The 20,970-nt window shown below is 57.8% G+C and overlaps 1 protein-coding gene across 1 annotated transcript; it reads right to left on the minus strand.

Moving 5' to 3' along the window:
- Nucleotides 1-8,406: 8,406 nt before the first annotated feature.
- On the minus strand, nt 8,407-11,661 carry LOC120762713 (green-sensitive opsin). The gene is made up of 5 exons (XM_040085409.2): nt 11,301-11,661; nt 9,540-9,708; nt 9,113-9,278; nt 8,767-9,006; nt 8,407-8,611 (listed from the first exon to the last, which is right to left on the minus strand). Exons 1-5 carry the CDS (start codon nt 11,659-11,661, stop codon nt 8,480-8,482), a joined length of 1,068 nt encoding a protein of 355 aa, XP_039941343.1. The 3' UTR covers nt 8,407-8,479.
- Nucleotides 11,662-20,970: the final 9,309 nt, after the last annotated feature.

Below are 20,970 nucleotides of genomic sequence, written 5' to 3' on the forward strand. Positions count from 1 at the left end.
GATGCTGTTGGGAACGGGATGTGGAGATTATAAACACAGTTTTTATATTGATTCATCCCCACAGCCCTCGAGACCTCTGGGAAATGATGAGGGGTGACATCGCCAGCGCTGGAGCCAAGCGTTGGTGTCATCCCATGGAAACTGTGTCCTGTGCTGGAGCAAATTCCAGCATCTGGAGACTGTCCCAGGACTGTGGCACCAGCAGGACACGTGGCCACAGGATGGGACACCTGGGCTGTCCCCAGACCCACTGGGGATGGGTGTCCAAGAGCCTGCGGGACCCATCCTGGCTCCAGCAGCACAATTCCATCCCACATTCCCGCTGGGACGTGCAGCTGTCCCTTGGCAGAACCCCCCAGCAGCCTCACTGTTCCTCTGCCATGCAGCAGTTTTATTACATTTCTTACATTTCTTACATTTATCCCTTAACACAGTTCCAGCAGCCAGGACGTGTCCCTGGGGTCAGGAAGGGAATTCCAGCCGAGCCAGGGGCCGGCATCCCCGGCTCTGGGTGTATCCCAGGTGCTGCCCCTCGGGGATATTCCCTGCGCTGGCCGTGGCTCCCTGGGGACAGCCCAATTCCTGTGCTGGTGGGAAGGGGCTGAGCTGCAGCTGCTGATTCTCCTGATGGATTCTCCTGAATCCATCCCTGGAGCTGCTCTGGTAGTTCCAGATAAAACAAATGGATATCAGGGATATCCATTCCTGTCGCCATCAGTTGTGTCAGACCGGATCTCAGCCCCTTTGCAGGAGCCACCAGCACGAGCCTTGTCCCCGTGCTTGAGGTGTCACCTCATGATTGAGGTGTCACCTTGTGCTTGAGGTGTCATCGCCCACCCATCCCAGGTGAGATTCCAGCTCTGGGATCACTGGGATGGCGGCCCCATGGGAAACTGGGAATTCCAGAGGACAGGCTTTGCTAGGCAGAGCTGGTGGGACCAGGGCAGGGATTTAACTGAGCACCCAACGAGGTGAGGAGGAAGGAGAGGTGAGGAGGAGGGAGAGGTGAGGAGGAAGGAGAGATGAGGAGGAAGGAGAGGTGAGGAGGAAGGAGAGGTGAGGAGGAAGGAGAGATGAGGAGGAAGGAGAGATGAGGAGGAACGAGCGGGGTCACGGCTGTACAGGGGAGGCACCGGGAGAGCCAGGAAAGGGCAAGGGCTGATCCCGGGAATGTGCAGCTCCAGCAGCAGGGATGAACGGCCCGGCAGCACCGCTTGCCTCCAAAAAGCGAGGAAGAAGTTTCCCAGGCACCCCAGGGGGAAATGGAGGTGGGAAGGGGCTGAGGCAGGGATGAGCAGCAGGGAGAGGACACCCGGGGCTGGGCCACGTCTGTGGGGACTGTGGGATCACCGAGCTGCTCCCCGGGCCGGCAGGAGCCGTGCAGGAGCCCCCAGGGCTGGGTTTGGCTGGGTGCTCCCAGAGCCGTGCCCGGAGCTGCCATCCCCCATCGCGGCTCGCAAGGAGCAGGCTCTGCTGCCATCTACCTCCGGAGCCGCGGGGCCGGGGGGCTGCGGGGCCGGGGGGATGCGGGGCCGGGGACTGCGGGGCCGGGGGGCTGCGGGGCCGGGGGGCTGCGGGGCCGGGGGGCTGCGGGGCCGGGGGCTGCGGGGCCGGGGGGCCGCGGGGCCGGGGGGCTGCGGGGCCGGGGGGCTGCGGGGCCGGGGGCTGCGGGGCCGGGGGGCTGCGGGGCCGGGGGGCTGCGGGGCCGGGGACTGCGGGGCCGGGGGGCTGCGGGGCCCGGCTCGGGGCTGCCCCCGGCTCCGCCGAGCCCGAAACATCCCGAGCCGAGGCTGAGAGGTGCTGGGAGCTCGCAGCAGGAGAGCTTGGATTCTAATCTCCAACCTCCGCTCTTGCGCCGTGATTTCCCTCCAGGGATTCCTGGCTGGGATTGCTGCCCCGATCCCTGGGGAGGAGGAGGAGGAGGAAAGGGGGTGGAAACATCCCCTCGGCACCACATTTTATCCAGGTTCTGCTGCCAGATCCTCGCGTCTCTCCCCGAGGGCACCAGGCAGTGCCAGTTCGGGGCATCAGCATCCCCTGACACCACCCGTGGCCGTGCTGGAGCCCTGCAGGGCCAGGCTGGCACCTTCCTCCCTCCCCTCCCTGCTCCCCGGTCCATCCTTTCCTTTGGAGGGACAGCCAGCTCTGCACATCTGGCAGCACACATCTGGATGGAATATTCCCCCCAAAACCCCCTTGGCTGTGCTGATCCCGCTGGGTTGTCCCGGTCCTTCCCTTCCTGGGATATCCCCATCCTTCCTTTCCCTGCTCCAGGCCATCCCCTCCCGCATTCCGTGCTCGATTTGTATTTCTGTGTCACTGCCCGCTCCGAAATCCCCGCCGCCGCCGATGTTCTCTGGACCTTAAAGGATATTTAACCACCTGGTAAATTATTTATCCCTCGGAGGTTCGCTGCTCTCGGGGCAGCTCGGGGCCCTCCTGGAGAATTAACGAGAGCCATAAATCAAAGAGACGTCGGAGAAATTTTCCCATTCCCGGCCTGGGCCCCCAAATGCCGCTCGCAGGGTGGGAGCCGGGCGCTGCCCCTCGCTGCCGCTGCTTGTTCAGGAGCTTGTTAAATTTCGAAGTTAAATAGACTCCAGGAAGCGGACGAGTCACGGCAGTCGCTGGCTAAGGGGGGGCTTGGGCGGCTGCCACCTCCTAATGCTCCTTTTGAAGGTGTTTTCTCTTTTTTTCCCCCCCTTGCTTTGCAAGGCACCGCCACAACCCAGCTCCGGCGGAGCAGGAGCCGAGGCTGCGGCGCTGTGCCCGCGGGATGGGGACGGTGGCAGGGCTGGATGGGGCTGTGCCGGGGGGACAGAGGGCACAGCGGTGCCCCAGGGGCTCCCGGCGGCGCTGGGGGTGTAAAAGGCCGGTGGCTTTTGCCTGTCGTCCTTCGGGTGGGGATGGAGCATCTCTGCATCTCCTGGGATGCTCGGGCCGGTCCTTGCGCTGCTCAGCTGTGTCCTGGACAAGGGACAGTGACACGTCCCGTCCTGGGCGTCCCGAGAGCCCCAGGAAAGGGTTTGGATCAGGAGGAGGCCGAGGGAGGGGAAATCCAGCGCGGGGCTTTGCCCACAGCACAGCTGTGACAGCTTTCCCTCCACCGCCGAACCCTTCTGCTCCCCCTGCACCCTCTGGGTGAGCTTTCCGCAGGGTTTGTCCTTGTTCCCACCCTTCAGGAAACCCCAGGCTCGCCCCGAGGGGTCTGGGACAAACCCCCGGGAATGGTGGGACCCCTCCTGCCCCTGGGACCAGGACAGGCTGTTGGAAAACAAACTCCAGCTCCCCTTTGGTGATAAATGAATTAATTTATCTCCCCGTGGGATGATGTGAAGCTGCAGCCAGAGCCCCGAGCTGGGAGGTTCACCCCTCCCGTGCTGCTGCCTTGAGCCCTGCTGCTGATTCCCCACAGAAATGCGAATTTTGGTTTATCACGTCTGCCTGGCGGGCAGCAGGAGCTGCACAGCGAGCTGGGGGAAAGCACAAGGTAATAGAGGTATTTATTAAAGCAGGGAGGAAATTTATATGCTATTCCTGCTTTTTTAGCTCTCAGTCATCATCGGGGGGGGAGAGGAGGAGTGGGCAGCCTGTGCAGGAAATCGCCAGGAGTCTGTTTTCTGCCCATTTGTCAGTCTGATGAACAAGAAAAATACGGGCAGGCTGGGTGAAGGAGAAATGGAGGGGCTGGAGGAGGCTGGAGCGCGCTTCTCCACGGCCAGGAGCGGCCCCGGGGGCACGGGGAAACCTCCATGGATCCCACCAAGGGACTGGGGACACTGAGGCTCCCCTGGGGTTGGCAGCGAGCTGAGAATGGCAGGGTGGGGAGGGGAATGGATGGGGAGGGGATGTGGGAGAGAGGGTGTGGGGAGGAGAAAAGGGCTCTGGAGAGGATGGGATGGAGGGAGAAAAGGACAGAACAAGCTGGAGGAGAAAAGGGATTCTGGAGAGGAAAGTCTGGAGGAGAAAAGGGATTCTGGAGAGGAAAGTCTGGAGGAGAAAAGGGATTCTGGAGAGGAAAGTCTGGAGGAGAAAAGGGGCTCTGGAGAGGAAAGTCTGGAGGAGAAAAGGGGCTCTGGAGAGCAAAGTCTGGAGGAGAAAAGGGGCTCTGGAGAGGATGGGATGGAGGAGAAAAGGGGCTCTGGAGAGGAAAATCTGGAGGAGAAAAGGGGCTCTGGAGGGGAAAGTCTGGAGGAGAAAAGGGATTCTGGAGGGGATGGGCTGGAGGAGGAAAGGGGCTCGGGATTGGATGGGGTGGGATGGAAGAGAAAAGGAGTCAGGAAGGGGAAGTCTGGAAGATAAAAGGGATTCCAGAGAGGATGGACTGGAGGAGAAAAGGGGCTGTGGAAAGGACAGGCTGGAGGAGACAAGGGCTTCTAGCAGGAGCAGGGCCCTGGCAGTGGGGTGAGGTCGATCCCAGTGCCCAAAGCCATCACCCCAATGGATCCCTGCAGCCCCCCTTGGCAGGGCCCTCCCAGCTGCTGGAGCACTGGGCAGTGCAAACCCACCCAGTATTAAGTGCTGATGATTCCCTCCTCTCATTTGCAGTTATCCACCTACACGCGAGAGGCCGGGATTTTGCTGACACTTTCTGGCTGGGAATTGAGCGCTGCCTGAATCATCCAGCCAGGGCCATTTGTTCATAAAAGTAAGGAATTGCTGTTTGAATCCTTTTATTGCTGCTAACGTGACACAGGCAGCCGTGATGGATTGGGGCTGGGGACGTGACACAAACGCGGCCGTGCAGGGAGGGGACACGAATGTGGGGACTCCTGAACAAACACTGCCTGGGGCTGCTGGGGCTGTGCAAGAACCCCTGGCACGGTCAGGGGCAATCCTGCCTTCTCCCAAGGTGTAATCCCAGCAGTTTTTCCCTTAAGGAGCAGCTTTTCCTCCTGGTATCAGGGTCTGGGCATGGCAGAGCGGGATTTGGACCCCCCAGCCCTGTGTGTGATGGCACAGAGGGAAGGGGGGAGGGTTTGAGGGTTTTAATCTTGTTCCCAGAGCTGCTGGAGCGGCTGGACAAGGAGATTTCTTTCCTTTGGCAGAGACAAATGGGCAGAGTCAGACCCTCTGGCATGGAGCTGCTCCTTCTACACTGATGGGATAAAAATGTCCTGGGAGAAATCCAGGCAGTGCCAGTGGAGGGATCAGCCCCAGGCAGGACTGTGGGGAGCAGCACTGCACCAGGACCCCGCTTTGTCCCTTTTTTGGGGGTTCTGTCTGTGCCCAGGGCTGTGGGGCAAAGACCAAGAACATCTCCCCACTGAGGCCTCCCCCCTCATCCCTGCGGATGCTCCAAAGCAGGATGTTATTAACTCCAAGCCGCTTTTCCCCGAGTGCTGCTTGCACAAACGAGAACTGATTTAAAATGAATTGAGCCAATTACTGCAGTTTTCCTAAACCGGCTGACGGCAGTGCTGGGATGAGGAGGAACAGTCCCAGCTGCACAAGGATGGGAGTCAGACGCTGCAATGGCCTTTGGGCCCGAGATTCCAGCTGTCTCCGTTCCCTGGATGAGTCTGGCTGCTTCCCTCCGTTTGCATCTGAATTTAGGTGGCAGCAGTGCCAGGCCAGCGGCGCTGGAGCAGGTGGTGGTGCCTGCTCAGAGTGGGTGATGCCAGGATGGTCCCTGCTGGTGGCAGTGCCTGGATATATCCATGAATTTATGGAAAAGTGGAAGGAAAGAACTCCTGGGTGATTTTTCAAGGGGAACCTTTGAGCGAGATGCTTTCTGCCGTGGAAGGGTTGGGTCTGCTGGGCTGGGTGAGGTTTGGGTTTTTGGATGTCTGGTGGCTGTTCCTCCCCTGCCCCCACGGTTTGAAGAAATCAGTTCTGAGCTTGGATATTTTGGGGTTTTTTTAGGGATTTGGTTGAGGAGAAGGAGTTCCATCATCATCCTCAGCGGCTGCTGCAGAGGGGCTGAAGGCAGAGCAGAGGGGTCGCCCTTTTAGGACAGGTTTATCTTTCCATCCCCACCCACAGCTTCCAGACAAAGCAGCTCCTTTGCACCACGGCTGAGAGCGGGAGAATCCCAGAACTCCTGAGGCTGGAAAAGCCTCCAGGATCACCGAGTCCAAGCTGTGACTGATCCCCACCTTGTCACCCAGCCCACAGCAGCGAGTGCCACATCCTTGGACACCTCCATCCCTGGGCAGGATCCACCCTGGGAATGTCCCTCGCCGTGGGACAGAAGCACCATGGAGGTAAAACTCTTCTGCTGGGGTTAATTTTCCATGGTGTTGTGGGCAGTGGCACATCTGGAGAGCAGCTGGATGGGCAGTGCAGGTGGGAACAGCCAGGAGGAATCACTGCTGGAATCACTGCTTGAATCACTGCCGGAATCTGCAGCAGCACCACGGGGCTGGAGTCTGCTCCCTGCCTCTCCCACCCACAGGAATTTGTCCTCAAAGCCTCAGCCCACCCCCGGGCTCCCCAGAACTCTCTGTCAGGGTTCACAGACGGCTCTTATCCTCACTCAGAGCCTTCTGGATTCCTGGTGGATTCCTTCTGGATTCTCCCAGCATCGCTGCGCCGCAGCAAAAGGCAGCAGCCCAAGCTGCAGCATTTAAAAATACTCACAAACATGGGGGATACACGGCCAGGCCCGTTCTGGGGGTCCAGGGCTCTGTTCCTGGCATGGTTTTCACTCTGGAGTCTGGGAGGGAGATGACAGATGCTGAGGGCTCCTCCACACGTTCAGTTGCTCGCTATAAAACAGCTCCGGTGCCTCTAAAGGAACTAAAGGAAATGGGCTCCGGGCTTTGTAGGGGAGGAAAAAAGGCTCCTGGGATGGGCAGAGTGGCCATGAATTATTCAGCAGAGCAAGAGAGGAGCGGGAGCTGCTCCAAGGCAATCTTGGGAAGAGCCCTGAATTTGGTTGGGTGCAGAGACAGGAGGGTGCCTGGAGAGCCGGGGCTGGGGCTGAATCCTTCCCCCTCCCAGGGCCTGGTGTTTGGGGGCAAAAAGTGCTTCCCATCCCTGCCTTCCCATCCCAGGGATGAGCCTGGGGCTTCCCGCTGGTTTTGGTGGCTTTGGACCCAAAAAGGAGGAGAAACAGCGGAGAGGACAGGTGTGAGCTGAGCAGGGAGGGGAGCAGGGCGGCGTTCTGGCAGCGGTGGCACCGGGATCGATCTCCAGCGGCTCCGTGAGGAATTCACTGACACAAGGAACAATTTTCCCCTGACTCTGCCAATTCCATCACGGTGCTGCCTGGAATGGCCCCGCAGGAAGGGGAACTTGAACTCTGCGCGAAGCTCTCAGCTGAAGCTTTATTTAAGGCTGCATGGGGAAATCTGAAATATTAAAGCACAAAACCCGGCGGCTGGGCAGCGAGGGCTGCGTCCTGCCTGTCTCTTTTTGCCTCTAAACAGCTTTGGTGCTCCAGCTAATGGGGCTGTCACCTTGTGGGGCCGGTGTCACCCACAGATCCCCCTTCCCACGGCTTTTGGGACAGCTGCAGCCTCGTGGCTCCAAGAGCAGTGTTCCCCCAGCATCTCGTCCCCACAGCCCAAGAGAAAGGACAAGGACTGAGCATCTGTGTTTTTCACTGCGCTGCTTCTGTTTATTTCTTATTTTATTATTTTTTTTTTTTTTAAATCCCTACTCCTTGACTGCAGACGTCCTTGTGCTGACATGAGATTATTTATTTATAAAATATGTACAGGAAAGCGATCGGGTCCCCGCCCCACCCTCCAAGGTTGGCCGTGCCTGTCCAGCCGGAGCAGAGGTGGAAGGGGAATTTCTCTGCTTCGGAGTCGGGAAGAGGAGGAGAAAGGAAAGGGTTGAGAGGGATGGAGACTTCAAAGGACGTGAGCAAATATTTACAGGTTCCAAGACAAAAAAAAATATATCTACAGTGTTGTCTTGGGGCTGGAGGGAGTCGAGCTGGAAGCGGAGCCCGCTCGTGGCTCCGTTTGTTATATTGATTTATAGAGACTGCGGGAATCGATTCCTGGTGGGAATCCCGGGGGAGCGCGGCTCCGGAGAGCCCCGGGCTCAGGCCCTGGCGAGGGGCAGGAGGGGCCACCCCGGCCACGGAGTCCTGCTCCCGGGGCTTTGCCAGAATATTCAGGTTTTTGCAAGTGAGGCGCGGATGCTCCTGTGACACCGCCTGGAGCCCGCGGAAGGGCGATGCTGGCGGGGAGCAGGATTCAGGCAGGAGAAGGTTCGGGGTCCGCACCGACCGCTGCTGTTTGAACACGACGGGGACAGGCAGGGACAGTCCCCCAGGGGTGACGCGCTCCTGGGAGCCGGGGCAGGGCCCTGGGCTCCCCGGGCTCGGCGTGGCAGAGCTCGGAGTGCCACCTGTGGGTCCCCGTGGATGCTGGGGTAGGGTCTGCGCAGGGGTCGCTAGGGCAGGACGGGCACGGCTAAATTCTCCTGCAGGGGAGGGGGCCTGGGGCGCGAGGGAGTGGCTGTGGGGCGTCTGCCTGGGTCCCCGAGCTGGCAGGTCACCCCAGTTCAAACTGTCCATGCTCTATGCAGGTGATACTTGGCTGGAGGAGATGGAGGAGACCTCGGTCTTGCTCTGGGATATGGCGGAGGAGGTGTCTTCATCCCCAAAGGGGTTCTTGCCGCAGCAGATCGTGGTGATCATGCAGTTACGGAACTGGGGAGGGGACAGAAAGGAGAACAGTGGCACTGGGGGGCCAGAAGGGATGTGCTACAGGACCGGGAGTCCCTGGATGGACCGAGATCCAAGCCCTGCTGGGAAGCAGCAATGTGGAGCCCCCAGACGCGCTGCCCAGCCCCGGGGCGCCTCACCTGTTTGTTCATGAGCACGTAGATGATGGGGTTGTAGAGGGAGGAGCTCTTGGAGAAGAAGGCCGGCACTGCCATCAGTGTGGCCGTGAAGTCGGCGCCCTTGTTGGTGAAGATCCAGAACGCCACCACGGCGTAGGGCGTCCAGGCCAGCATGAAGCCCAGCACCATGAGGATCACCATCCGCGTCACCTCCTTCTCCGCCTTCTGGGTCGTGGCCGATTCCTGCTGCTGGGCAGCTGCCTGTGGACAGACAGGGCGGTGTGGGGCAGCCTGCCACCCCCAACCCACATCCCCCCTCCTGCCCGAGCCCCCTGCCCTGTCCCCGTCTGTCCCCTCCGGCCGTTACCTCCCGGACTTTGCAAACGAGGCGCCCGTAGGAGAAGAAGATGATGACGACGGGGATGATGAAGTGGATGACGAACATGTAGAGCACGTAGGACTCGTTGTGGAAGTCGGGGTTGTGGGTGTAGTAGTCGGGCCCGCAGGAGCACTGCATCCCCTCTGGGATGTACCTGGCAGGGAGAAAGGCCGGGATCTGCTCCAGGACCCAGGATGGAATTCCCTGAGGATGGGGGGTGCCGGGAGGGTGGCACACGTGGTTGGGGTGCGCTCGAGCACGCGGTGTCAGCGTGCTGTGACACTGCCTCCCTCCCATGGGAACAGGACAGCCATTTCCCTCCTCCCAGGACGAGCACTTCCCTGCCGGGAGCCACCTGCTCTCCCTGCGTGGATGGAGGGATCCGGGAGCTGCTGCTGGGGGTCCTGGGGCTCACCTGGACCAGCCGAAGAGCGGCGGGGCGGCGCAGGAAATGGCCATGACCCAGGTGAAGGCGATGCCCATCATGGCGTGGCTGGCGGAGAAGCGGAAGTTGCCCATGGGCTTGCAGATGACGATGTAGCGCTCGATGGCCAGGACAACCAGGGACCACAGGGCGACCTGGCCTGCGGGGAGGAGAGGGAGAACCCACAGAGTGCTCAGAGCTCCTCCGGGCTCCACCTTGCCTTGATGCTCCCAGAGGAGAGCAGAGGGAGCTGCGGAGCAGCTGCGGATAAGCAGCATCCTGCTAAAAAACTGGGAATCCTCCACCCAGTAAGGTGCAGGAGCTCTGGGCGCTGAGAGGATGCTGGGGGCGGAGGAGGAATCACCGTGGGGGTTTTTTAATAAATTAAGGATCAAGGGGGTGAATCCCACCCGGGCGTGGGGAAGCACAATTCCCGGCAACGCTGCCAGATGCGTCCAAACCTGTTGATTCCATTAAATGTGCATTTCACGAGCCTTCCTTCCGCCGGCGCTGGATCGGGGGAGGTGCGGGGAGCGGGGGCTGTGTGGGTGGGCAAACGTGCACATGTATTTATGAGGGATAATTAAACTTCGGGGGATTTGGGAGCGTTTAGTCGGTGCTGTAAGCCTGCTAATGCCCCCAGCTGTGATAAGCTGCTGATAACGACACCCTGTGCTGGGATTCGCTGGGGCCCTGCTGCTCGCACAGCCGCTGCTTCCCAGCCAACTTCCTGCCCTGGGAACAGGATCCTCCTCTGAGAGGAACAAACATTGGGAAAGCAAAATAAAGCTGCCCGAGGCTCACTGAGCAAGGACGGGGCAGAATTTGGGATCTTCTCATCCCAAAACCAAGCCTTTCCTTCCTTGCCTCTCGGCTTGGAACAGGACATTCAGCTGCGCCTTTGGCAGAATATCCGTGTTTTTAAAATGCGTATTTGCAGAGCAGCATCATTGTGGGAAATGGCCCCGTTTAGGGGAAGGAAAGCAAAGTCCCTCTGGTGGCTCTGGGTCTCTCCAGCGAGGACTGTTGGCTGTCAGATCCATCACGAGGTGTGGCGTGGGCAGGGCTGGCTGCTGGGTGACTTCTCCCTGTTTTTCCGCAGGGCAGTGTTGACTGCACTTGTGTCCCTGAGAAATGCCTCAAGGAAAACCCCAAGGGCGCCCAGATCTGGTGCTGAGCCATCCCTGTGGAGTCTGGGAACCGCCCTGGATCCTCCTCCCTTTCCTTCTGCCCCTGAGCTCTCTCATCTCTCCATGCCTGTAGCTATTCCATGGGGTTCCCTTCCTGGGGGATTTCTCTTCCCCTTCTAAACCCTCCATATCCCCAAAAAGGGAAGCCTTTGGGCAAAGGAATATTCATGGAATCACCTCTAAGGCGATCAAGTCCAAGCCTGTGCTTGGTCCGAGCCGCTTGGCGTTGATTCCGGAACACGCTGCGGTCATCCCTGGCAGGTCTCCGGTGACCACCTTGGTGTGACACCCCCAGTGACCAGCAGGGCCAGGTGACCCCAGGCTGGATCCTGCAAACGAGGATCCCTTCCCAGGCTTCCTTTCCCTGCCACGACGCCATGGAGGCTTCCTGCTATCGAGGTCAAACACGCAGAAATCTCTTTTCTTGCTCGGTTTTAAGCGCAGGGCGAGCCCCACACGAGGGGGAACGACGCCGCGCACCCCAACAGCGCCATGAAGGGATGGAGCCGGGCTCCCAAAGCCCTGCAGAAGGAATCCCCAAGCCCCCATTCCCAGCCCTTACCTCCCAGCGTGGCGAAGAATCCCTCCATGGCGCAGCCGATGGGGCCGAACACAAAGTAGCCGTTCCAGGCGGCGTAGAAGGTGACGGTGAAGCCAAAGCAGGCCATGAACAGGTCAGCCACCGCCAGGTTGACCAGGATGTAGTTGAGGGGCTGCCGGAGCTTCTTGTGCTTGAAGGTGACCAGGAGGGTGAGGAAGTTGATGGGGAAGCCGGTGGAGATGAGGAAGAAAACGTAGCAGCACACGAGGCGGTATTTCCAGGGCTCGGCCAGGTAGTACTGCGGGTACTCGAAGGGGCTCCGCACCACCCCCGTCTTGTTGGACATTGGCACGTAAAAATTGATCCCCTCCGTCCCGTTCATCCTGCCCTCGCTACGGGAGCTGCTCTGCCGGAGGGGTTTTCAGCAATGAACGGCGTTCCGGCCCCGATTAATTAAAAAAAGGAAGCCCCACCCCCCTCCCAACGCGGAAAACGCGCAGCGAGAGGATTCCCCTCCAAATCTAAGAAAGGGGTGAATTACAGGGAGCAGCACAAGTGGAGGGGATGGCGGTGGTGCCCTGCCCTGTGCCGCGCCGGGGGCTGGCGGTGCCGCGCCCCGGGGTGGTTTTATACCCTCCGGCCTCCTCCAGGGAGGGGGGAGGCTGACGAGGGGCTCGGCTAACTTTGTATGACAAGGGCAACGGGATTGAGAGGGGTTGATGGTTTAAGCACCCTCTAAGCAGCCAGTTGGCCCCAAAACCTGCATTAAAGAGTATTAATTGCCATTAAGTGTTTAATGTTGTTTAAGGTGTTGGGGGCAGGAAGGGATGGGGTGGGGAGCGCTTGGGAAGAGGGGCAAAGGTGGGAGGAGCAGTGGGGAGTTTGGGAGTGGCCGAGGTGGAAATGGGGCTGTGCTGGGGTCCACGGTGTGTCACGAGTTTGGGGTGTCCCTGGGTGGCTGAAGGACCCTGTGAGACCACTTGGGGACTGGGGAGTGGCCGGCTCTGCCCCACTGACCTTGGGGAGGTCACTGGGGCAAGACTGGACCGAGCTCTGTGGGTCTGAGCTGTTGGCTGGGCTCTGTTTCGGGTGCCTGGTGCAGCGTGGGGGCTGCTGGGGTCCACATCCCACAGCAAATCCAGGCTCTGTTGACACAGCCGAGGGCCTGGAGCTGGGCAAAGGAACGAGGGGAAGCCATTTCCCATCCCAAAGGTAACGCAGTTGGTGATTTTTTGGTAAATGTAGCATTTTGGGGCAGGGCTCTTGGTTGTGTGACCCTGATCACACCCCTGGTTGAGCTGTGGGGCAAAGAACAGCAAAGATGTCCTGAACTCCCCGCAGAGAGTGTGGAGAGACTCTGGGAGAGCCGGAGGGATGGAAGGGAGCTTTTCCCAGGCTCTCGGCACAGAGTGTGGGATCCCTATCCCAGCTCCCCTTCCGAGCCTGATAAACCCTTCCCAGCAGCGCCAGTGCCAATGCTCATCCAAGTTCCTCTTCCCCATTTCTTCCTTCTGGGTCATGGGGACTCCTTCTCCAGGGGACCTGCCTAAGGCGCCTTAGGGAAGCTCTTCCATTAATCCTGGGGATGCGGGGCGTTAAGGGAGCTGATCGGATAACGAGGTAAGCTGGGCCTCCTCCTCCTCGCTGCCCTCCCCAAGGCACGGCCCGTGGAAAATTCACCATTGTCCCGTGGGATGGATGAGGTGTCCTGCACGCCTGGAGCGTCTCCGAGCTGGGAGCGGAAGGCTAAGGGGGTGTTGGGATGGATGGTGCCCTAATCCCTGATCCGCCTGCGCAGATCCAGCGGGAGCAGAAGCAGGAGGTGGTGCAGGGAAGTGGGTCAGGCCAGCCTCAGGTGCCCCGGGACCAGGGCTCCTCATGTGATGGATGTGCCTCTTGGAATCATCACGTCATGGAACCACCAGGCACCAAATTCCTGGTCCAGGTCTTCCTTGAGGGGGTGAGTGGAAAATGGAGGAGTCCCTTGGCCTTGCCTTCTCACAGAGCTTCCCCTGGAGGAATTTCCTGCCTCTCCTGGCCATGGTCAGGCTCCAGATGTACAAAAATTTGGCACACTCTTGCAGAATGAGTTGAAAATCAAAGGAGAACCCAGAAATTCCAATCCACGAAACCAGCTGTGCGTCCATCTCAGTTCCAGTGTGCTCCACCCAATTCCTGTGGGAGAAAGCAACACTCTCCAGCTCAAATATTTCACTGTGGTGGCCCACCTTCAAAAGAGAAAATGAGTCTTCAGCTCCAATATTTCACTTCAAAAACACTTGGGCGTTTCTGCCGGCACCAGCAGCATCCCAAAGCTCTGGTGCTTCTCCAAGGTTTTCCATGCGGACATGAGTATTCCATGGGGAAGTCAATTGTCACTGCCCATCCCTTCCTGGCACCCTTTGGCTGTCCTGCCCTCTTCTAAAGTCAGGTGTTGCAAAGGAAGCTGTGGGGAGAAGAGGAACACCCAGTCTGAGTGCTGGGGAAAACTTTCTGGGAGAGGGACCTTTCCTGGCTCAGCAGATCCTCTCCACTGCCCCTGGCAGCTGAGTGTGGGGGAGATTTGTCTTCATGGGTGATCCCCAGACACCTTTCAAAGGGACAGCTGGACTGAGAGGGTTTCAACTGACCATCAACAAGGCCTGGATCAGGAATTTCTCCTTTTTTAGGAGCTGCTGTGGAGCAGGTAAGCCTGAGCCACCTGTGCTCTGTAAGAGGGCTGTCCCCTCCCAGCTGTCCTCACGGACGTGTCCCCTTGGGTCACTGCCCCAAGGCCGGTGGATTTAGAGCTCTGGGCAGCCGGAGCAATGGCCAAGGCCTCAAGTCAACCCGGAGCAGGGAAATGACACCGGTGAGGGTGGCTGGTCCCTCCAGGACATGTCCTGAATGCAACCTCAGCTCCTGCTGCAGCCCTGCCACAGACACGGCTTTCATTTGGTGTCTCTTAGCGGGGAAAGTTTATGAGCTGCTCTCTCTCCTGGAGAGCTCCCGGCTGTTTTCTGCGCTGACTCTACCACAACAGCGAATTCCAGGCCCTGCCTGGTGCGGGAGGAGAGCTTTGCTGCTCTGTGTTTGTCCTCAAGAAAAGGCTTTTCTTGCTCCTTGCAGGTTTTCCTGCTTTGCCAAGCGCTCTGAGCTGCGATCGTCTCTCGCTCGTTGTTTGTTCGCGCCCGGCGTGACGGGGCCCTGAGCTGCTCTGGGCTTTCATGTCCCGTGTAAAGCAAGGGATGATAATTATAAACAAATAACCGGCTTGCACGGAGCCGACACACCTGGTTCACAGCGGCAGGCAGAGCTCACACGGGGGAGGAGGGCTCCTGGAGCCCTTTGTGGTGCCCGTTCCCAGCCCTGCTGGGGGACACAGGAGCCACTTGTCCAGGGGCAGCCAGGGAACACCTGGCAGAGCAAGGTGGAGGGAAACGCGAAAGCACAACAAATCAGTCATGAAGGGAACATCTGTGCCGAGCTCCTGACGCACAGCCCCGTGAACCCCGGCCGTGAGCACGATGCTGCCTGCACGGCTGAGCTCACTCCTGCGCTTCTGGCCGGTTTTGCAACCAAGTGCTGCCCTGAATCTCCCTCCCGTGGGGGCTCATTGCTCCCCAGTGGGCAGGAAAAGAGGGAGGAATGTGCCTCTGGGTGCCCTGGGAAGACCCCGCTTCCCGTATCGCATAGCAGCCACCCAGGGCCGGGGCGCTGAGCCGCTTAGGCCGGGCTTGTGAGCTCCCTCGGCAGGAAAGGGGTTAAGGCAAGATAAAACCAGAGCGTTATAGAGACCATATGGAGGGGAAGAAAACCCTTTATCCTGTAATTGGATTCGCTCTGCGCTGGAGATGAGGCTGAGTGGAGCTGACAGGCCGTGATGGGCGAGGCGCTGCCAGCCGCCCGTCCAAAGCAGGATGTGTGTGCACAAACTTGTAGATCAATCCATTAGAGTGGATCAAATAGATTTAAACGTGTGGCAGGGAGAAGGAGGACACTGATGTATTTACAATTGGGTTCGCTGGGCCGGCCCTTCCCCTGCAGGGATTACATGGCCATGGCTGGGGGCTCCGTGGCTCCGTGTCTGTGCAGGAGCCAGGGCAGGGGATGGAGGTGCATGGAGAGCTGCCCTTGCTTCTGTCCCAAAAAATAAGAGTGCACAGCAGGCTGTCTTCTGTCTTTCATGCATAAAATTTGAGCAGGAGGGACAGCAGCTCCCGTTTTCCATGCAGGTTTTCCATCTCCATCCTGCTCCAGGCTCTCCCCAGAAGCCATAAAGCAGCTGGGATGTGGGGAGAGCTCCCCCACGCCAACGTCTTCTCCTGGTATTTGCACGCTCCGTCAGCTCCCAGCCTTTTCCAGGTAATGTCTCTCCAAGCGCCGCAGGATTTCCTCGGAGAGGCAGGCACTCTTCGGGCCCTGTCATTTCCCTGCCAAGGAGCTGAGCAATCCCGGCTCAGCTGCGAGCCCGCTCCGCTCCGCGTGGTGCTGTCAACACTTCTCCCTCGGTGACAACCCGGGGCTGTGGCAGAGTGGGCAGGTGTGCAAGACATTCCCCGCGGCCCCGCGGCGAGGAGCAGCCGGCACAGACGGCAAATCCCGGCGGCTCCGGCTCCGCTCGCGGGGCCGCGCCTGGAGCGAGCCGCGCTCCGCTGAGGCGACGGCGAAAATGCCGCTCTGATCTTCCTGTCTTGCACCCTGGAGTCAGTCTGGGGTTTGGTCTGGTTTCTGGGCTCTCTGAGGTGTTGGGAAGGAGGTTCCAGGGGGAGATGGGGGTCAGGGATCTGTGTCTTCTCCTTGGCCTCACCAGGGGCAGGTGCTTGACTGCAAAGCCAGAGAAGCAAAGGAAAGGCTTTTCCCGAATTCCCGAGGGTTGCATGTGCACTCCACCCTGCCCCGTCCATTTGAGCCCACCTGAGCAGCCAGGAAAGGGGAGTTCAGGCCCACAGAAATAATCCAGCTCTTTTATTTTTAATTTGTAAATCTCATTTGAAGTGGAATCCTGGAACTCCCGAGGGCCTTTTGGCTGCTCATGGGCTTCCACAGCAATGCCATGAACATGCTGCTTCGTTTTGTCATAACTGGGTCAATTTATTTTTATTTTTTTTTCCCTCTTTCTAATACAAGCCCTTGGTTTTCTCAGTGGAAGTCTGGAGCCTGCTGTGGCATGGGCAGCTGGGTTATAATCTTACGGGAATCAGCAAGGAGGAAATTTAGGGGTTGCCTGCTTGTTTCCTCTTTCCAGCAGGGCTGTTCCCTGCTGCCCGGCTGGGCTGGCTCCTTGCTCCAACATTCCCAGGAGCAGCCAAACTGCTGTCCCAACTCCCAGAAGATCACATCCTGGCAGTGTTTGTCCCTCAGCCAGGTGCAGAACCCCATTCCTGCCTCCTGCCCAATTCCAAGGCCCCAACTCCTCTCGGTGGTGGCCGTGTGTCCTGCGCCGCGATTCATTCACATCCCCTTCTTGCCGTCCCTGCTTTAAAGCCTTTTAGGGATTTGCTCCAGACCAAATATGTCCATCCTCTCCCTGTGCCCTTCATCCTGTAATTGGATTCATTTCCTCCATCCAGCCCAGGCCGGGCTGTTCCCCATCCCTTTATGTAACAGTGCTGGCTCTGGCTGCGCCGCTCTGGGCTGGACCCGCAGCCACTGACACCAGTGCAGCGTTTGCTGCACCTTGAATCCCATATTTGCCCTTTTTTGGGGCAGTCCCTGCTCTCTTTTCCCATGGGATGTGGGCTCTCTCCAGGCTCTGTGTGGCTCCGGCTGCAGTTCCATCCCAGCACGATCCCTCTGAGCCTGTGGAGCTCCTGCTCCAGAGAGCCGTAAACGCAACAGCCCCGTGCAGAGGAGCATGGGCAGGATTGTCTGGAAAAATGATGGATCTTCCCACCCCTTTCATTAATATTTATTCTCCTTAATTCCCAATCTTTACTGTTTAGCCCTCTAAAGCCTTTATGGTTGAGAGGCTTTTGCTGAAGTTGCTATTCCACCCTAAGCAAAATATCCACGGATTAAATGGGCATTTTATCAAAAGTGAGCCCTGTGCTGGGATCAGGCCTGGCTGCACAGGCCCCAAGGCTCTGCAGATCCGCTGTCACAATTCCCCACTTCATTTTTCCCACATCCCAGCTGGGATGGATGTGCTGCTGTTCCTTCTCCCCCGTCTCTCCTGGGATCCCTCACCTGGGAGCTCACTGACCTGCCACGCGTGAGTCTCTTTTTGTCGCCCCGAAGCCATCCAGCTCTGCCTCCTTGTTCCTCCCAGGATGAGCTGGTGCCTTGAGAGGCAGAGCCCTTCTCCTCTGTGGCAGATAAATGGCCCCTGATTGCTGAGGGTGCTGGGATGAACAGGGAGATTCCAGTGAGAGCACCAATAAATCCTGGGAATCTGGCAGCATCCAGTCTTGGGAAATGCTGGCGCAAGGATGCCTGGGCCCCTTCTGTCCCCTCTCTTCTTTCTTTCCCTCCTTTTATTCTCCCCATGCTTGTGCTCCCTGCCCTTCTTTTCCCTTTCTTCTTTTTTCCCTCCTTTCTCTTTATTCTCCCTGCCCTTCTTTCCCTCCTCTTTTCTTTCTTTTCCTCCTCTTCTCCCTTCTCCTTGTTTTCCCCACTCTTCTCCCCCCTCTTCTTTGTTTCTTTCCCTCCTTTTATCCTCCCCTTGCTTGTTCTCCCTGCCCTTCTTTCCCTCTTTTTTTCCCCTTCTCTTCTTCCCCCAATTGTTTTCCCAGCCCTTCTTTCCCTGTCTTGTTTCTTTCCTTCCTCTTCTTTCCCCCAACAATTTTTCCTGCCCTTCTTTCCCTCCTTCTTCTTCTTTCCCCCAACCATTTTTCCTGCCCTTCTTTCCCTTTTTTTCCCCCACCTCTCCTTCCCCCCAGCTGTTTTCCCTGTTCTCCTTTCCCCACTCCCTTTCTTTCTTTCTTTCCCTCCTTTTCTTCCCCCCAGTTGTTTTTCCTGATGTCCTTTCCCTCTCTTCATTCTGTCCCTCTCTTTGGCTGAAATCTGAGCGATTTCCCCACCTCTGAGCTCAGCCCAGGCCGTGCTTGGGCTCTCCCATCACCTGCCCGGGGTCACGGCACCCCAAAAGGACAGTGGGGTGCCCAGGGACATCACCCAGCCCCATGGCACAAACCAGTCACAGCCCCTCCCTGGGTGTGAGCCTGCATTTTGTACCATTCCTAAAAATATTCCTCATCCCTCAAGTGAAAACTGGGTGGCTCAGATTTGAAAACCAAAATGGGAACAGCTGAGCTGCATCCCATCGTGTTTTCTCACCTCCTCTCCGTTCTCTCTTCACTTCTTCCAGATCGGGGAGAGGGTGGCAAAGGAGTGACCAAAAATGTAGAGAAACGAGGCAAGGAAACATTTTTTTTTCTCCTGTTTATTTCTTTCCTTATTTGAGAGAAGATAACGTTTTTATGAGCACAGACATTTATTTTATTAGAAAATGGGATTTCTTTTTTTAAAAAAAAGTTTTGGTTCTTTTTTAATCCCAGTGAAAGAGGATTGTTATAGGATAGGATGTTTTGGTCAGTGCCTCTCCCCTCCAGCCCTTGCAGAGAAGCCAAATCCACCCAGGCTCTGTCCAGAAAACCATTTCCCCTCTCTTTTATACTTTCAAGGAGAAACTGAGGCAGCAGGCAGAGTTTCCTCAGTTTTGGGGTGCCCAGGTCACCTCGGGGCTGGTTTCCAGAGAGGCTTTGGTGTGAATTTCGGGCTGTAAATCCCAATCCTGCAGCTGCTGCATGGAGCTGCTCCTCAGGGAGCTGCAGGTGCAGAGGGGCCACAAGAGGAGGTCAAAGGGAGATCACTGCCCCTGACAGGCTCCTGAGCCTCTGCTGCTCCCCCAAACCTTCCCCTCCTTCCCCACACCCGCCCTGCCCTGTGCCCGCAGCCCCTGGAGCCTCTGGAATGGGAGAGGGAGAAACTCCCTGTGACAAATTCCCCGTTAATCTGAGACCGCCCTTCGCTGTCAGAACCAGGAGTCAGCAGGAGGTGAATCCTTCCTACTGGTCCTTGCCCAGCCAGGAATTGCCAGGAATTATCTGGAATTACACCAGAGCTGGGAGGAATCTGAGTGGGATGGGAACAGGAAGGGGGAAATCCAGACCCTTAAAATATTCACGCTGCAAATGAACAGGCGCTTTAAGCCTGTGATTCTGCAAACCTGTATCTGGCATTAATATTTGGGAGACTGCATTAAAATCTGCCACTGGTGCTTTATTCCTCAGGAGCCCCCGAAATCCGTGGCACATCCATGCAGGGGCAGCAGCTGGAGGATCTGCCTGGGCTGGGAAAAGGAGATTTCAGCTCCTGCTTCCCGAGCAGGGAGCACAAAACGAGCTCCTTCCCCCGCTGACCTCGCTGTGTGACTGCAGCCCTTCAATCCCAAGCAAAAAGAATTCCGTGGGAGTGGGGTGAGAATGGATTCCTGTGGGCTCCAGGAAGGGAACTGGGGGTAGGGGATGGGATTTTTCCAAGGCTAATGGTGGCAGGGCTGTGGAAGTGACAGGTCCTGCACAAAGTCCTGTCCCCCATTCCCAGCTCCATCCAAGCAATTGTTGGATATGGGGGAAAGGGGATGTGGCTCTTGGCGGCTCTTGGAGCTCTGATGCTCAGCCCTGAACTGGAAGCTTTGCTGGGAGCCTCCAGTGCCTGCCCTGCTGGGATTTCCGTCCTCCCCACTGCCCCACGCGCTTTCCCCAGGCTCAAATTCCACATCAGGCTCTGCTCTCCCGCCCTCCTGCATCCCTTTGCCAAACACCCCGAGCCTGGAGCAGCGTGGAGGGGGGAGCACAGACACGCAGAGGAAAGCTCCGTGCTGCTGGCACGGGCAGCTCGTTCTGCCCCTTGTTCCTTGACACTGCTACCAGGCCCAATGGACTGCACTTCCACTGCCAGTTCCCTGGGAAAACGACTCCCAGTTATGCCAAACGTTTAACTTTTGGAACAAGCAGAACTGCACCCAAGCCCATCCTGCACATCATGTTTTTGTTGAGCCTCTGCTGCCATTTGGCACCGGAGCCCAAAGGGGAGTTTCGGGGGCTGCAGGTTGCAAACCGTGCCAGGGATGCAGCAGGATGGAATTTTGGAATTACAGGGCTGGCAGGGAGACCTCCAGCTGGGGTTTTTTATTTTCATTTATCCTTGCTTTGCAGCCAGGATGTGCCAAAAGCTGCGTTTATGGACTGGGCCAAGGCAGAGCCAGGAGGAGCCTGTTGCTCCCACCTGCCCTGGCGCTTCCAGACCTGGAGTCAGATCCTTTATTTTCATCTCCACGATTCCTTCCTGTCGAAGCACTCTTGCATAATTAAGAGGTGAAGCTGGCAGGCTGCAGGCAGCTAATACAGATCTGATTAATTTTCATCCCCCTGTTTGATTTGGAAGGTTGTCCTTCCGAGGCAGAAGGCTCCATCCCAAATGGATGGAAAGCTGCCAGCCAGACACGTCTTGGAGGGACAGCGGGACAAGACACGGGAAAGTTTTGTGCTTTGGAAAAGTGACCTTTCTTAGTAACTCATTTGTCACTTCCCAGCACCATCTGCTGACTCGTCAGCTGCATCCATCACAACCATGTGACGAAAAGGACTGGAAAAGTCAATTAAAATGGGAATCGGATGGGGTTTGTGCAAATTGTTTAAGGAAGGGAGGGGAGAACCCCACACCGTGTGAGTGACATCCTTTCCATCACCCCCAGCCACACTCCCAG

Source organism: Hirundo rustica, chromosome 24 (genome assembly GCF_015227805.2).
Source record: "Hirundo rustica isolate bHirRus1 chromosome 24, bHirRus1.pri.v3, whole genome shotgun sequence".
Classification (NCBI taxonomy): domain Eukaryota; kingdom Metazoa; phylum Chordata; class Aves; order Passeriformes; family Hirundinidae; genus Hirundo; species Hirundo rustica.

Bases quoted from the DNA above. Each gene is read 5' to 3' on its own strand.
- LOC120762713 (XM_040085409.2), bottom strand. From the start codon at position 11,661: ATGAACGGGACGGAGGGGATCAATTTTTACGTGCCAATGTCCAACAAG. The intron at 9,709-11,300 runs GTAAGGGCTGGG...TCCTCCCCGCAG, and splicing joins ATTCTTCGCCACGCTGGGAG to GCCAGGTCGCCCTGTGGTCC. The intron at 8,612-8,766 runs GTGAGGCGCCCC...TCCCCTCCCCAG, and splicing joins ACGTGCTCATGAACAAACAG to TTCCGTAACTGCATGATCAC.